The sequence below is a fragment of the Aquarana catesbeiana genome, linkage group LG01 (genome assembly GCF_042186555.1).
Source record: "Aquarana catesbeiana isolate 2022-GZ linkage group LG01, ASM4218655v1, whole genome shotgun sequence".
NCBI classification, from domain to species: Eukaryota; Metazoa; Chordata; class Amphibia; order Anura; family Ranidae; genus Aquarana; species Aquarana catesbeiana.
In genome coordinates this window covers 352614689-352629898 of record NC_133324.1, presented here as the reverse complement: position 1 = coordinate 352629898, position 15210 = coordinate 352614689, and the positions used below count along the sequence as shown (strand labels likewise).

The 15210-nt window shown below is 42.1% G+C and overlaps 1 protein-coding gene across 1 annotated transcript in view; it reads right to left on the bottom strand.

Annotated features, from left to right (window-relative positions):
* RNF31 (ring finger protein 31) overlaps positions 1–15210 on the bottom strand; it is an 86229-nt gene that overhangs the window by 36710 nt on the left and 34309 nt on the right. Inside the window, exons 10-12 of the mRNA XM_073632763.1 lie at positions 14033–14281; positions 6244–6426; positions 5069–5275 (exon numbers count right to left, since the gene is read on the bottom strand). Of these exons, the coding sequence (XP_073488864.1) occupies positions 5069–5275; positions 6244–6426; positions 14033–14281 (639 nt within the window). The remainder of the gene's footprint in view (positions 1–5068; positions 5276–6243; positions 6427–14032; positions 14282–15210) is intronic.

The following is a 15210-nucleotide window of genomic DNA, read 5'->3' as shown; positions in this document are numbered from 1 at the left end:
ATCATTTTATTTAGAAGATCCTTAGGTCTTTACCACTAAAGGTATAATACCACTGGTACGACACACCAGTTCGGCTGGCCCATATAGTTCCCCAATATCCATCAGCCTACTTCAGCGGGTGTTCCCAGCCGGGGTCCATGGCCCAAATCTGATGGTACTGCCCCTATAGCGTCTAGACTATAGATCTGGGTTTACATGATATTACGAACATTACTTCACTCAGGTGTGAAGAGGAAACCTTGCAAAACCCTCCTTTTTAAACCTATAGACTCATTATTAGGGGCAGAATGCAAACTGGCAACGCACCTCTTTATTGCAACTAAGTTCACTATAGCGAAGGCCTCTCAGTTTTGAAGCAGTGAAACATCGCATGAACAATGTTATGATGTTATGATCAGTGAGAAACGAAGATCTATACTGTCCGATTCCCATGATCAGTTTCTGCAAGTTTGGCAACCCTGGATATCCTATGCTCATCCTTCATGCTTTGACCATACATTACTGACACCATGATACTTTTAGGTACATTGTCCTCTGAGACCACTTTCTCTCTCTTCTTTTCTTTCTTCTACTCTTTTTTTCTCGCATTCTCTTTTTTTCCTGCATCTTTAGCCTGCTCTTATTCTACCAGGGAGGTCTTATTTGCCTTATACTCCTTTGTATACTTCAGTTCACTGACTCTCCTCCATTTCAGTGGCAGACAACACACTGTAGCTCAGTAGCTTAGTACATCTCCTCACAGGTTTTGAGGTTATGCATCCTTTATTTTTGTTACTATTGACAATTATATTCTAACCTTTAGAAACACCTGTACTTCACTTTCATACTGTGGATCATTTGATTATTGCATTATATATTGGATTTTTGTCTTAGTCAGTTGGCTTGGTATGACTATGCTGTTTGTTAATAAAAGCCTTTGTAAAAGAGAAGTTGTAATATATTAATTCATCTATAGGGCAATCATCAGGTAATATCAGTTTCAATTGCAAATGTTACTGATTAGATGAAGTTAACCTATAAACCAACAGATCTGATGGTTACACATTTCAATAGAATAGTTAGCGGTAGGGCTGCAACTAAAGATTATTTTCATAATCAATTAATCGGCCGATTATTTGTTCAATTAATCGGATAAAATCATTTAAAAAAATGTAATATGCCATTTTTCCGTTTATTTAAAAGTAATGAAAAAACTGAGTGTTACACTCAAACTGCAGAATAAAACACCAATGATGGGGTACTATTCCTCCTGGGAACACCAATAATGGGGCACTATTCCTCCTGGGAACACCAATGACGGGGTACTATTCCTCCTAGGAACACCAATGATGGGGCACTATTCCTCCCAGGAACACCAATGATGGGGCACCATTTCACCCGGGAACACCAATGATGGGTACTATTCCACCCGGGAACACCAATGATGGGGTACTATTCCACCTGGGAACACCAATGATGGGGTACTATTCCACCCGGGAACACCAATGATGGGGCACTATTTCTCCCAGGAACACCAATGATGGGGCACCATTCCTCCCGGGAACACCAATGATGGGCCTGATCACATACGGTGGCACCCAGTACAAAGGAGAAGGATTTTAACGGATGGACAGGGAGGAAGGTGCGGGCCAACTAATCGAAATGAAAATCGTTGACAACGATTTTCATTATCGATTAATTGTTTCAGCCCTAGTTAGTGGTAGATTGTATTGATTTGTTCGGTAATTTCTGAATTACAAAGCTGGTTGAAGGTAGCTGCCAGAAAATTACAGTGTGTAACTAGCACAGCAGCTGTAAAAAGTATATGCAATTTGAAAAACAACCTTGGGGGGGGGGGTGGTCAGGGTCGGGATTTACTAAAGTGGGAGCAAACAATCTGGAGCAGCTGTGCATAGTAACCAAGGAGCTTCTAACGTCAGCTTGTTCAATTAAGCTTTGAAAATGAAAGAAAGAAGTTGACTGGTTACTATGTACAGCTGCTCCAGATTCTGGCCTCTCCAGTCTCCGTAAAGCCACCGCACTGTCGTTTAATATGCATAGTAATTGCCAGACCGTTGTTCCTAATTTTTACAGTCTACTGACTGGTATGGTACCAGCTGACTGGAGAAAAGCCAATGCAGCATCAATCTTTAAAAAAAAAAGATATATCCCTGGGAACTACAGACCAGTTAGCCCAACATCAATAGTGCAAGTGCAAGCTCTTTGAAGGGAAGATAAGGGACCATGTACAAGATTTACGTACAAGATTTTAGTAATGAAAACAGTATCATTAGCAGTAATCAGCACGGATTCATGAAAAATCATTCTTGCCAAACAAATCCACTAACCTTCTATGAGAAGGTGAGCTGCCCAAAACGAAGACCCGTAGACTTAGTGTAAGTAATACCTCGGTTTACGAGTAACGCGGTATACGAGCATTTTGAAAGACGAGTATCTTTTTTTTTTTTTGTCTTGCTATACAAGCGCTGCCTTGATTTATGAGCAGTAGTTTTACTGTAAAAACAAAAGCATTAAACTCACAATGTTAAGGCGTCTGGTGTTAATCCATGTAAAGCCGCTGTGTGTATGTACAGTAAAGCTGTCGGAGACACCCAGAGACACTCCCAGCTTGATGGGGCGGGCGTAACGTGTGTTCAGAGCACCCGGAAGTGATAAACAGTTCCCGAGTGTCTCCGAGTTCTCTAGGAAGCGATGGGAGCCACTATCGCCCCCGAACCTCAGCCATATATAGCACTGTACACCAGTGGCTTTACTGTAATATACACAGCGGCATTACATGGATGAGCATCAGTCTCCTTAACATTGTGAGTGTAATAATTTTTTTTTACATTAAAACTGCGATTCTTTTTTTTCCTCAAAACAGAGGTACAGTACAGTATTCCTACTACAGTACTGTACAGTATTAATATGAGCTTTTGCTCATTTTTATATGAATAAATGGTTGTGGAACAAATTATCTGAGTTTCCGTTATTTCTTATGGGAAAATATGCTTTGATATAAGAGTGCTTTGGATTACAAGCATGCTTCTGGAACGAATTATGCCCGCAAACCAAGTTAGTACTGTATCTAGATTTTGCAAAGGCATTTGATACAGTTCCCCGCAAATGTTTACTTTACAAGCTAAGGTCTGTCAGCATGGACCAAAGGGTGAGTACCTGGATTGAAAACTGGTTACAAGGGCGAGTTCAGAGGGTAGTGAAAAAGGGAAGTACTTAGAATAGTCCAATGTGGAAAGTGAGGTCCCTCAGGGTTCTGTCCTGGGGCCAATCCTATTTAATTTATTAATAAACGACCTAGAGGATGGGATAAACAGCTCAATCTCAGTATTTGCAGACGATACTAAGCTGAGCAGGGCAATAGCTTCTCCGCAGGATGTGGAAACCTTTCAAGAAGATCTGAACAAATTAATGGGGTGAACAATTACATGGCAAATGAGGTTTAATGTGGAAAAATGTAAAATAATGCATTTAGGTGGCAAAAACATGAATGCAATCTACTCACTAGGGGGAGAACCTCTGAGGGAATCTAGAATGGAAAATGACCTGGGGGTCCTAGTAGATGACAGGCTCAGCAACCGCATGCAATGCCAAGCTGCTGCAAGCAAAGCCAATAGAATAATGGCATGCATTAATTAACTCCAGAGATAAAACGACAATTCTCCCACTCTACAAGACTCTGGTCCGGCCGCACATGGAGTATGCCGTCCAGTTCTTGGCTCCAGACCTCAGAAAGGATGTGCTGGAAATGGAGAGAGTACAGAGAAGGGCAACAAAACTAGTAAAGGAACTGGAGTATCTTAGTTATGAGGAAAGATTACAAGCACTGAACTTATTCTCTCTGGAGAAGAGACGCTTCTGAGGGTATATGATTTCAATGTACAAATACTGTACTGGTGACCCCACAATTGGGATAAAACTTTTCTGTGAAAGGGCATTTAAAAAGACTCTCGGCCATTCACTAAAATTAGAGGAAAAGCGATTTAACCGGAAACAACATAGAGGGTTCTTTACGGTAAGAGCGGAAAGAATGTGGAATTCTTTTCCACAAGCTATGGTTTCAGCAGGGAGCATAGATAATTTCAAAAAACTATTAGATAGGCACCTAAACCACCACAACATACAGGGATATACAATGTAATATTGACATAAAAGTGATGCATACTAGCATATTATGAATATGCAGGGGTTTACAAACGCTTTAAAGTTTGGACAACACTATCTGTTCTTCCTTTTTAGATAACAATCACCACAAGCTAGATACAGTAACTTGATAAACAGAGCCAGTTATCTCTCTAGATAATTGTGGTGCGGATGCTTTTATCCATACAGGAAGTCTGCAATGCTTCCTGTTAGATGTTCTACTCAGAGGTGGGGGACTCGAGTCACATGACTTGACTCAAGTCGGACTCGAGTCACCTGTTTGAGGGCTTGTGACTTGCTTGACAAAATTAAATAAATGACTCGACTTGACTTTGACTTGCCACTAATGACTTGCGACTTGACTTTGACTTGGGCTATTTGACTTGCAATGACTTGCAATGACTTGGCACCACCAGTGCTGTGTCTTGGCCTAGGCAAAATATGCCAAGAAAAAAGCACTAAGCAGTTTTGTTAATGTTGAAAATGAAACAAAACCTTTCCTGAAAACTGACTTTTAACTAATTTTAAGGATGGAAATGGGGTAGATCAGTATTTTGACTTAATTTGTGACTTGACCAAAATAAATGACTTGACTTGACTTGCTTGACTTCTAGCAGGGACTCGACTTGACTTGCTTGCTTTTCGCCACAGTAACTTGGGACTTGCTTATGACTTGAAGGTTAAGACTTGAGACTTGCTTGTGACTTGCACATGTGTGACTTACCCCCATGTCTGGTTCTACTATACAACAATGTGTAAAAGTGAAGCACTACATTTTGTAGCAATTTATATGCAGCTGTCAACTGCATTGTCCAAAAAGGGAAATTTGCTTTACGTGCATTATAATATTCACTATATATATTATAGCTATCACCACCAAGGAAATGACAGCTGAAAGCTGCATTGCATGAAAAGTTGGAGAATTCACCTTGTTGCGGGGAAGCTCCCATCCGCAGACTGCACACTCCTGAGTTAGCATCCTCTTGATGAAATCACGGTCCTGAGATTCTCTTACCGCCTCAACAACATCCTGTAGGCTAAAGCGTCCTTCACCCTCCTGAAGCAGCGACAAAGCCAGTTCAGCGCGGCCCCAACTGTGTAGAGAATGTTCTGCAAGCAATCTTCGTAGAAGTGCCTATGGGATCACAAACTGTTACAACTACACCCTTTTCGGCCCCTTTCACACAGCCATTCCAATCGAGTCTGCTTCTCAGTTTTTCAGGCGGACCTAATCAGAAGGTTTATTTATCCCTATGGACAGACTTGTGTCCCTTTACACCCGCCTACCTCCAGGTTTGCTAAAAAAACAAAACAAAAAAAAAGCAATGGGATTCATTCTCTTATGTTCAAGCGTAGTGGATTGGAGGATAGTCAGGTGCAAATGGACAGTGGCGTGTATTTACTCCCAGCCACCCATAGAGCACAGTAGGCTCTAGCCATGCCCACTCTGCAGAAATTGAGCGGACACGGATGTGTCATCAGCCTGCTCTGCTCCAATCAGCAGGGGATCTGTGAGCTAAACCCCTTCTGATCGGAACAAAATATGCCCCATGTGGTAGGGGCCTTTTATTAACATATTATAAAGTTACAAAATTATAGTTATAGTGATAGTAAAGACTGGAATTCTTTAACCTAGAATGAAAAAAAAAAAAAAAAAAAAAAAGGAGGAGGTCTGCACCTCCTCTTCTTGAGTCCCACACCAGTGCTCTCTGCTCCCTCTCTCCTGAACGTGCCCCCATAACAGGTCATGTGCTGTGATGGCATGTTCCAAAGTCGAGCTGTGTGCATCCATAGACAGACACAGCGCGCCACCGTCCCACCCCCTCCTCACTGGATTTGATCGACAGCCAATGGTTCTCACTGCTATCAATCCTTCCTTTGAGAGCTGGGTGAAAGACCAGCACTGCTGCACACAGCGCTAGATCAAGAAAAGAACTCTGAAACATTGCATTAAAGGTAAAAAAAAAAAAAAATAAAAAAACTTTAGAACAACTTTAAGAGACTACAGCCTTTCCATGATTGTGGCATAAAGCCTTGGCAGCCTGATGTCACAGTGATCAACTCAGGTATGGAAGACAAGTTTAAGTTAAACAACATACATACCTGCTTATCTTTTGAATCCAGCTGCAAGGGAACTTCTGTGTCTTCCCACACACGCTGAAGAAAGGGCTCTAAAAGTGTTTTTTGTAGTGTACAGAGTGCTCTTCCAACATCCCCAGCAGTTTCAAAAAGGGCAGCAACCACATTATCGCGGTTTTGGAAACCCAATGTACATAGTTCTTCTACCTGGATGTCAAAGCATAAAGACCACAATGTTGAACAAAGTCTTCTGATCAATACCACAAACCAGATGCAACTTACAAGCATTCCACAGCTATTAAGAAACTAGATTTCTAAGTATTTCACATAAACAGCTGGCATTTTTAACCACTTGAAGACCAGGCATTTTTCTGACACTTCTCACATGCTTCTAAAAATCTGTATTTTTTTGCTAGAAAATTACTTTGAACCCCCAAACATTAAATATATATTTTTTTAAGGAGAGGCTCTAGAGAATAAAATGTGGGCGTTGCAATTTTTATGTCACACGGTATTTGCGCAGCGATTTTTCAAACAATGTTTTTGGAAAAAAATTAATTTAATATATTTTAATGCAAAAACAAAACACAATACAGAACCCAATTTTCTTGTGAAATGTAAAAGATGATGTTATGGTGAGTAACTAGATACCCAACACGCTCTGCTTTAAAAATTGTGTACACTCGTGGGATGCCGACAAACTCTGGTACTTAAAAATCTCCATAAGCGGTGCTTTAAAAAATGTTTACAGGAGTTACAGAGGAGGTCTAGCACTAGAATTATTTCTCTCACTAAAACATTCACGGTGATACCTCACGTGCGAACACAGTTTAGATATGTGTGTGCAACCTACATATGCCTTGGCTGCTGCATGTGAGCACGGGGGCGCTTTAAAATTTTAATTTATTTTAAATTGTCTCTTTTATTGCAATCACAAAAAATGCAAACATTTTTTGGCATGACAGGTCCTCTTCATGGATCTCTCTCTATCCCTGAATAGATTAAAAAAAAAATAAAGAAAATCATTAATCTTATGATTTCCAGAACAAAAAAAAATGGCAATTTTTACATCTGCCAGGACCATAGAGATGGCTGGAGACTGTGTGGTCCATGACCAGCTTATATGATAACCCAGCGGCACCACCAGATCAGATTTCGGGCTCCCCAGTCACACGGAAGAGCCGAGAGAGGCGCCGGTGGTCTGTAAAAGCAATCCAGCATCTAATCAGGATGATGCCCGTAACTGTAGACATCCACCCGGGGAGGGGGTCAGCATCTAATTAGCCTAGATAGCTTTTACATAAAAGGGAATGGCTGGCTGAAAAAAAAAAATAATACCAGGATGATGCTTGTAACTGTAGGCATCCACCCGGGGGAGGGGGTTAGTGTGGTTAATGAACCAGTTGCTGACCAGGCCTTTTCTGGAACTTTTTGTTTACAAAGTTTAAAATTAGTATTTTTTGCTAGAAAATTACCTCGAACCCCCAAACATTATATTTTTTTTTCCAGCAGAGACCCTAGAGAATAAAAAGGCGATCGTTGCAATATTTTATGTGACACAGTATTTGTGCAAAAAAAAAAAAAAAATGCAAATTTTTTTTTGTAATTTTTACGTTAATAATCAAAAAAATAAAAAAAACATTTCTTTATGCCCAAGAACCGGAAGGGGTGTTAGAGGTCATGCCAGTTCTCCAAGGGCATAGAGACGAGTGGGGGGGCCATCTTGTTCTCACTCGACATCGGATTGAAACAACCGGGAAGCGACGGGAGAGGGTGCACCTCTAAGGCCTCACTGGACATTATTAAAAAAACACCAGTAGAGTTAGCTGTAGCTGTATAAGGAGTTTTGCAACGTTTTTGCAGTGGGAGTTTTTTTAGCGTTTGCGTTTTGTAGTTTTTTTTTTTTTTTTTTTTTAGCAAACGTATACTCCCACTAAAGCTTATGACTCAAAAACGCTGATACATGCAGAATAGCCACGTTTTTCAGAGGCTTCAAGTTTTTTCAGATTTAGAGTGTTTTTTCAGCTGAAAATCTCCCCTCAAAACCCACTAGTTCTGGGGGGTTTTCCAGCCAGAAAACGCCTCTGCCAAAAAATGCTGACAAAAGCATGGACACATAGGATAATATGCTGGGGAGTTACTGGCTGCAGAAAAAACGCCTAAAGCAAAAACAGCAGCTGTAAAAGCCTCAAGTGTGCATCAGGCCTAAAAGTGAATGCATCAGCGGGACCACTTTGATCCGAAGCCGCATTGCCCACAGTAAAAATGATACCAGGGGTTATTGCAGCTAACCACTTGCAGACCACCCGCTGTTGTTATACGTCAGCACTTTAAAGAAGAATATCATTGTTATGGCAGCAGCTAGCTGCCACAACCTCGGTATTCTTTTCTTCAGCTAGCGGTCCGCTTTCAAATAAAAGTGGTCTCTGCAGTGTATTCGCTGGGAGATCACTTTTATCGGGGGCGGGAGAGGGCCCCCATCCCGCCGTGCTCCGGTGGTCTCCGGCGCTTACCAGAGCCGCCGATGGTGGTGGAGACAATTGTGTCCTCTCCCCTCACAGGCTGGCTGCCAAGCGAGGGGAACATGGCCCCAACATGGCTCCATAGCATTGACTGGCAGAAGCGATGCCAAACTTCCGCCCAATGCTCTTAAAAGGAGGGTTTTTTATTATTTTTTTTATTGCATTTTAGTGTAAATATGATATCTGAGGTCTTTTTGATCCCAGATCTCATATTTAAGAGGTCCTGTCATGCTTTTTTTCTATTACAAGGGATGTTTATATTCCTTGTATAAGGAATAAAAGTGACCCAAAAATGTATTTATTTTTTTAAAAAAGGAGTGTCAAAATAAATTTATAGCGCCCCGTCCCGACGAGCTCGCACGCAGAAGCAAACGCATACGTGAGTAGCGCCGGCATATGAAAACGGTGTTCAAACCACACTTGTGAGGCATCGCCGCAATCAGTGAGAGCAATAATTCTAGCCCTAGACCTCCTCTGCAACTCAAAACTGGTAACCTGTAGAAATTTTTAAATGATGCCTATGGAAATTTTTAAGGGTAAAAGTTTGTCGCTATGGCAAGAGCTAGTGCGATTTTACAGCATGACAAGTTGGGTATCAATTTACTCAGCGTAAGATTATCTTTCACACTATAAAAAAAAATTGGGCTAACTTTACTGTTGTCTTATTTTTGTAATTAAAAAAAAAAGTGTATTTTTTTCCAAAGACTGCTGCGCAAATACGTTGTGACAGAAAGTATTGCAAAGAGAGTCATTTTATTCTCTAGGGTGTAAGAAAAAAATATATAAAATGTTTGGGAGTTCTAAGTAATTTCCTAGCAAAAAAAAAATGATTTTAACTTGTAAACACAGAGTCTGAAAAACAGGCCCAGTCCTTAACCGCCTCGCGCCCGCCAGCCGCCGTCAAATGACAGCCAGGCGGCGCAGCTCGTTCTGGGCGGGCGTCATATGACTTCCTCCCAGAACGACCGCTGGGGCACGCATCGCAGAGATCGGTGGTGCGGTGTGTCAGTCAGACACATCACTACACCGATCTCAGTAAAGAGCCTCTGACGGAGGCTCTTTACCACGTGATCAGCCATGTCCAATCACGGCTGATCACGATGTAAACAGGAAGAGCCGTTGATCGGCTTTTCCTCACTCGCGTCTGGCAGACGCGAGTAAAGGAGAGCCGATCGGCTGCTCTCCTGATGGGGGGGGGGTCTGTGCTGATTGTTTATCAGCGCAGCCCAGCCTCGGATGCCCGCCCAGGACCACCAGGATGCCAAAAGCACCACCAGGGATTGGCACCACCCTGGACCACCAGGTATGCCACCCTAGACCACCAGGGAAATGCCAACCAGTGCCTAGGCAGCTGCCAATCAGTGCCCATCCCAAATGCATGCCAGTGCCATCAGTGATGCCTATCAATGCCATCCATCAGTGGCGCATATCAGTGCCCAGCAGTGCCGCCCATCAGTGCCACCCATAAGTACCCATCAGTGCAGCCTTTCAGTGCGACCCATCAGTGCCACCTACCAGTGCCCATCGTCAGTGCCCATCAGTGCCACCTCATTGGTGCCACCTCATCAGTGCCGCCTTATCAGTACCCATCAGTAAAGTAGAAAACTCACTTATTTACAAAATTTTATAAACACAAACAAAAGAAAAAAAACTTTTCTTTTTTCAAAATTTTAGGTCTTTTTTTATTTGTTTAGCAAAAAATAAAAACCCCAGAGGTGATCAAATACCACCAAAAGAAAGCTCTATTTGTGGGAACAAAATGATAAAAATTATTTTGGCGACAGCGCTGAAAGCTTAAAATTGGCTTGGGCAGGAAGGGGGTGCAAGTGCACTGTATTGAGGTGGTTAAAGTGGTTGTAAACCCTTTACAACAGGTAATCCTATAAGGCTTACCTGTAGCTACCCTGGATATCTCCTAAACACGTTTTAGGAGATATCCCCTGTATCAGCATGTGCCGACGTCATTGGTGCCGTTGCTTCAGCTAGTGTGCCTTTACCGGCGGGCTCCTGCGTGCCTGCCCGGGAGTGACGTAATCGCGGCTCTGGCGAATCACAGCGTCGGAGCCCGCAATACCCGGAAATAACTCCGGGAGCAATGTTGCTGGCCGGAACAGTGTACAAGGACCTCTGCGGGGGCTCTCGATCTAAGGTAAGTATTTCGTAATTAGCTAGCATGCTATGCATACTAGCTCATTATGCCTTTGTCTTGCAGGTTTTTTGCTTTTGTTAGTGGGCTTACAACCACTTTAAGTGGTTAATGTCAAAGTAATGACGCATATATACTGTGGACGGTTGGCAAGTGGTTAACGCACAAAACCACAATATAATACCCAATTGTTTGGTAAAATATAAAAGATGATGTTACACCAACTAAATAGATACCAAACATGTCACACTTTAAAAATGTGCACGCCCGTGTAACAGCAACAAACTACGTACATTATATTATCCATAGGAGACACTTTAAAAGCCTTTAGGCTCGGTTCACACCTATGCAGTTTGCTTTTGGTAGTTTCTGCATTGCATTTTTTGCTCACATGATTTTACCGTGATTTAGCATTTTTTATGCTTTTTTTTTGGCCAATTTGTTGTTGGGCAGAACCAGCATTGGGTTTTGCAGCTCCCCATCAGGCATGCTCTGATGGCCAGTGGGAGGAGCCATTTTTCTCTCTATATAATTTGACTTGGGGCCTTTGAATTTTAATATGACTCAATGTACTGCTAAACCAATGTTGCTCTCTTTACAAGTCTTTACAACACTAATTACTTCCAACATGAATAAATCATAAAGAATGCCCTCTTTTTTCTAGGATAATTCTATTATAAATAAGATCAAATTTGGAACAAAATCTGACTGTGTGAAGCCAGCATAGCAGCTCCATTTTTTCCATCTAGTACATGCATCAGGCTGATAGTATGTCTATAGACAGCAGCATTTTGATAGTGGAACACGCACCCAGTAATGAGAACAGCAGTTCTGGGCACTGGTTAAAGCCACTGCATTAAAGGTTTGAAAACAACTGTATGTTATAATTTGGATACTCCAATTAAATAAGACATACCAGGTCTTCTCTAAGGCTCCATTCACATCTAGGCATTTTTGGGTGTTTTTCTGCTCTAAGCCTCAGCTCTAAAATATGCCCAACAAGACAAATCCCATTAATTTCAATGGCCCCTGTTCACATCTGAGCGTTCTGTCGCCTTAGGCCCCATGTACGCGGGACGCTGCTAAACGCACGTTCAGAGGCAGTTGGACGCTTTTTTCAACTGCCCCTGAACTCATTCAATGTTATCCTATGTGACCATGTACACTATTTTTTTTACATTAAAAATCTCAAAAATGATGGCAAATGATGAAAAACCATTAAAAAAACAATTTAAAAAAATTGTAATTGTAATGATTCATAGACCATTTATATACCCTAATGAGCCTTGGTCCAATCCAATACACCACTAGCATTGCTGTTATCCGAAGTATAATTGGAATTTGACCCATATGTTGTTAGATTTGAACAAGCAACTTGTGGCAGGTGACGTGGCAAGTGGACAATCCACAACTTGTGGCAGGTGACATGGCAAGTGGACAATCCACAACTTGTGGCAGGTGACTCTGGACCTCTCACGCAATTTTCTACGTTGTTCTAGCCTCATCAAGAGCAATGTCAGGAGCATTTCCTCACATATGCTCATTATTGGATCCATTGCAAAAAAGAGCACAGAAATAGGAGGCAAATACAAGTAGACAACTGCTTTCTTTGCTGCTGCTACTCACTCTGGTGAAAATGGCTGAAATAGTAAGGCCCCTTTCACACTGGGGCGGTTTGCAGGCGTTATTGCGTTAAAATAGCGCCTGCAAACCGACCTAAAACTGCCGCTGCTGTTTCTTCAGTGAATCGGTGCGCTGGCAGGAGAGAAAAAAAACTCCTGCAAACAGCATCTTTGGAGCGGTGAAGGAGCGGTGTATTCACCGCTCCTGCCCATTGAAATCAATGGGGCAGCGCGGCTATACCGCCACTGTAGCGGCGTTATGCGAGCGGTTTTAACCCTTTTTCGGCCGCCAGCGGGGGTTAAAACCGCACCTCTAGTGGCCAAATACGCCGCTAAAACGAGGGTAAAGTGGCCTTTTTTCCGCCGACACCCCCACCGCCCCAGTGTGAAAGGGGCCTTAACTAACAATGTTTTTTGAGCTTGGGGAGGGTCTTAAATGAGGGAATCTTAATAAACGCTTCTAGACGCAAACGCGGCTAAACGCAGCATGCAAACGCGGCTAAACGGGCGTTTTAAACGCCGGTTTCAAGGTGTCAAAAAAATTTTTTGAGAGGACTTTGCCTCAGCATCCTGTGTACATGGGGCCTAAAGCAAAATACCCGTTGCTCAAAAAAGTACAGGAGCTTCTCTTTTGGCAGATTACTGGCGTTTTACATTGGTAACCTTTTAAACTTCAAAACGCCTGTGCAAAAACGCCCGAAAAATGCCTGTATAATAACAACCCCTAGATATGAACGGAGCCTGAACAAACAGCAAAAGGCTGGTGCCTTAAAGAAAAAAAAAACAAAAAACAGAACAGCAGTGCTAAACACCTTGAGGGATGGTAATAGTTGCCCATTTTCTTCACATGCAAGATAATTAGTGCAGGACACTTATTAATGCAGATCTGCCCTAGCCAATATCACTGGTAAAATCTTACTTGACTTTTATTTTATTTTTTGATGTAACAATGAAAATAGCTGCAACTTTCGTCAGTAAAACAATACAAAAAAAAAAAAAAATATGACAGCATGCAGTTTGTCAGTATAGTTTGAAAAAAAAAGTAGCATTGCTGGGACTTCGGGTACTCTGTAGCAAAACCGCGTTAAAAATGCATATCTGTTTTTACCACGATTTTGCTGTGCTTCAGCATTCGCTATGCGTTTCTAAGTTGCCTGTACCAGAGAAAAGTAGACATGTGACTCAAAAAAGCACCAAAAATGCAAAATCGCAGTGTGTTTTTACCACGATTGACATTCATTTCAATGGGAAGCTGGGTTTTTGTGCAGTTTTCAAAACCACACCAAAGATGCAGCATGCAGGACTTTTTAAAAAGCACTGCATCTGTAATGAGGTGTGAAAAGTCCCATAGGATTTAAAGGGAAACATTTTTCTTGCAGGGAAAAAAACACAGGAAAAACGTATCAGTGTGAAAGGGCCCTAAGGATGGACATTAATAAACAAAGACGGATGATGGTCAGTCTTAACTTCTTTAACATTAATAAATGAGTGATCAAAGAACATGTATGTCTTAATCATTGTACCTTACTCCTCCGCTGTATAATACATAAGTGCACAGCATCTTCCATGTCACCTCCACTAGCCACCCATGCGGTACGAGCCTCTTCTGCTGTAAAAGCCCCCAGGTCAGGTGCTGCTTTCTGGGCAGCTTCAATCACCCGTTCCAGTACATAGGGAAGTTCTGTCTGCAGCCACCCTAAGGGCACCTCTGTTCCAGAGTATTGAACGGTACTGTACACCTCTTCAGGGGACACACCATGAGCCTCTCCTTCCTGTTAGTTGCAGGGGAAAAAAGTTGAAAGGACACTGTTATGCGCGTGCCAAGCATGCCAAAATATCTCCATCTAAATATTTTGGGTGCGTGGAGTATGTCTAGGCCCTCCTCCCCCGCAGCTCTCCGAGTGAATTTACACTGGAAATATGTAGATGTCATTTTGACATCCGCAACTTGTTTTATTTACACAGCAGTGGATCTTTCTGCTCTAGTGTAAACTGACACTCACAGAATTTCTGCAGTGTTAAGAAGAGTTACAGTGTAGCAATAATATTAGTGCTTCATTGTGAATTCTCTGGTTCTTTTATAGCAGTTTTACATTTTTAGTTAAAAAACAAATAAAACCAACTATGTTTCTAATTAATCCCTTATCAGCCCTTATTTATCCTTAATCAGCACTAAATCTTCGTTCTTCTCTCCTTCTCCATTTTTTTTTTTTTTTTTTTAACATCATCATGCAGAGGATTCCCCTCCTCAATCCACCCTTATACTTACCTGAGCCCGATCTTGATCCAGCACTGTGCCTGAGAGCAGCGGCTTTCTCTGCTCTCTCCCTAGTCACAGGGCAGATTAAGCCATTGGCTCCCAGTGCTGTCAATCAATTTCTGTGACAAGGAAGAGGGGGTTAGGCCAAGCCACCCTGTCTGTGTTTATATATGCAGACAGGGTGGCTCAGGATCAAGCTTGCATGAGTGCCTCCATAGGAAGGGATTCCCTTTGGGGGCACTTGCACAAGAGGATGAGCCAGGAGTGTGGGGGACCACAGAAAAGAGGATCGGGGATGCTCTGTGCAAAACCACTGCACAGAGCAGGTAAGTATGACATGTTTGTTATTGTTTTTCAAAAAAGCTGATCCTTTAATAGAGAAGTATGGGTTTGTCTTTTTTTTTTTAGATTTATACTTACCTAGGTGGATGCAGCATCGGT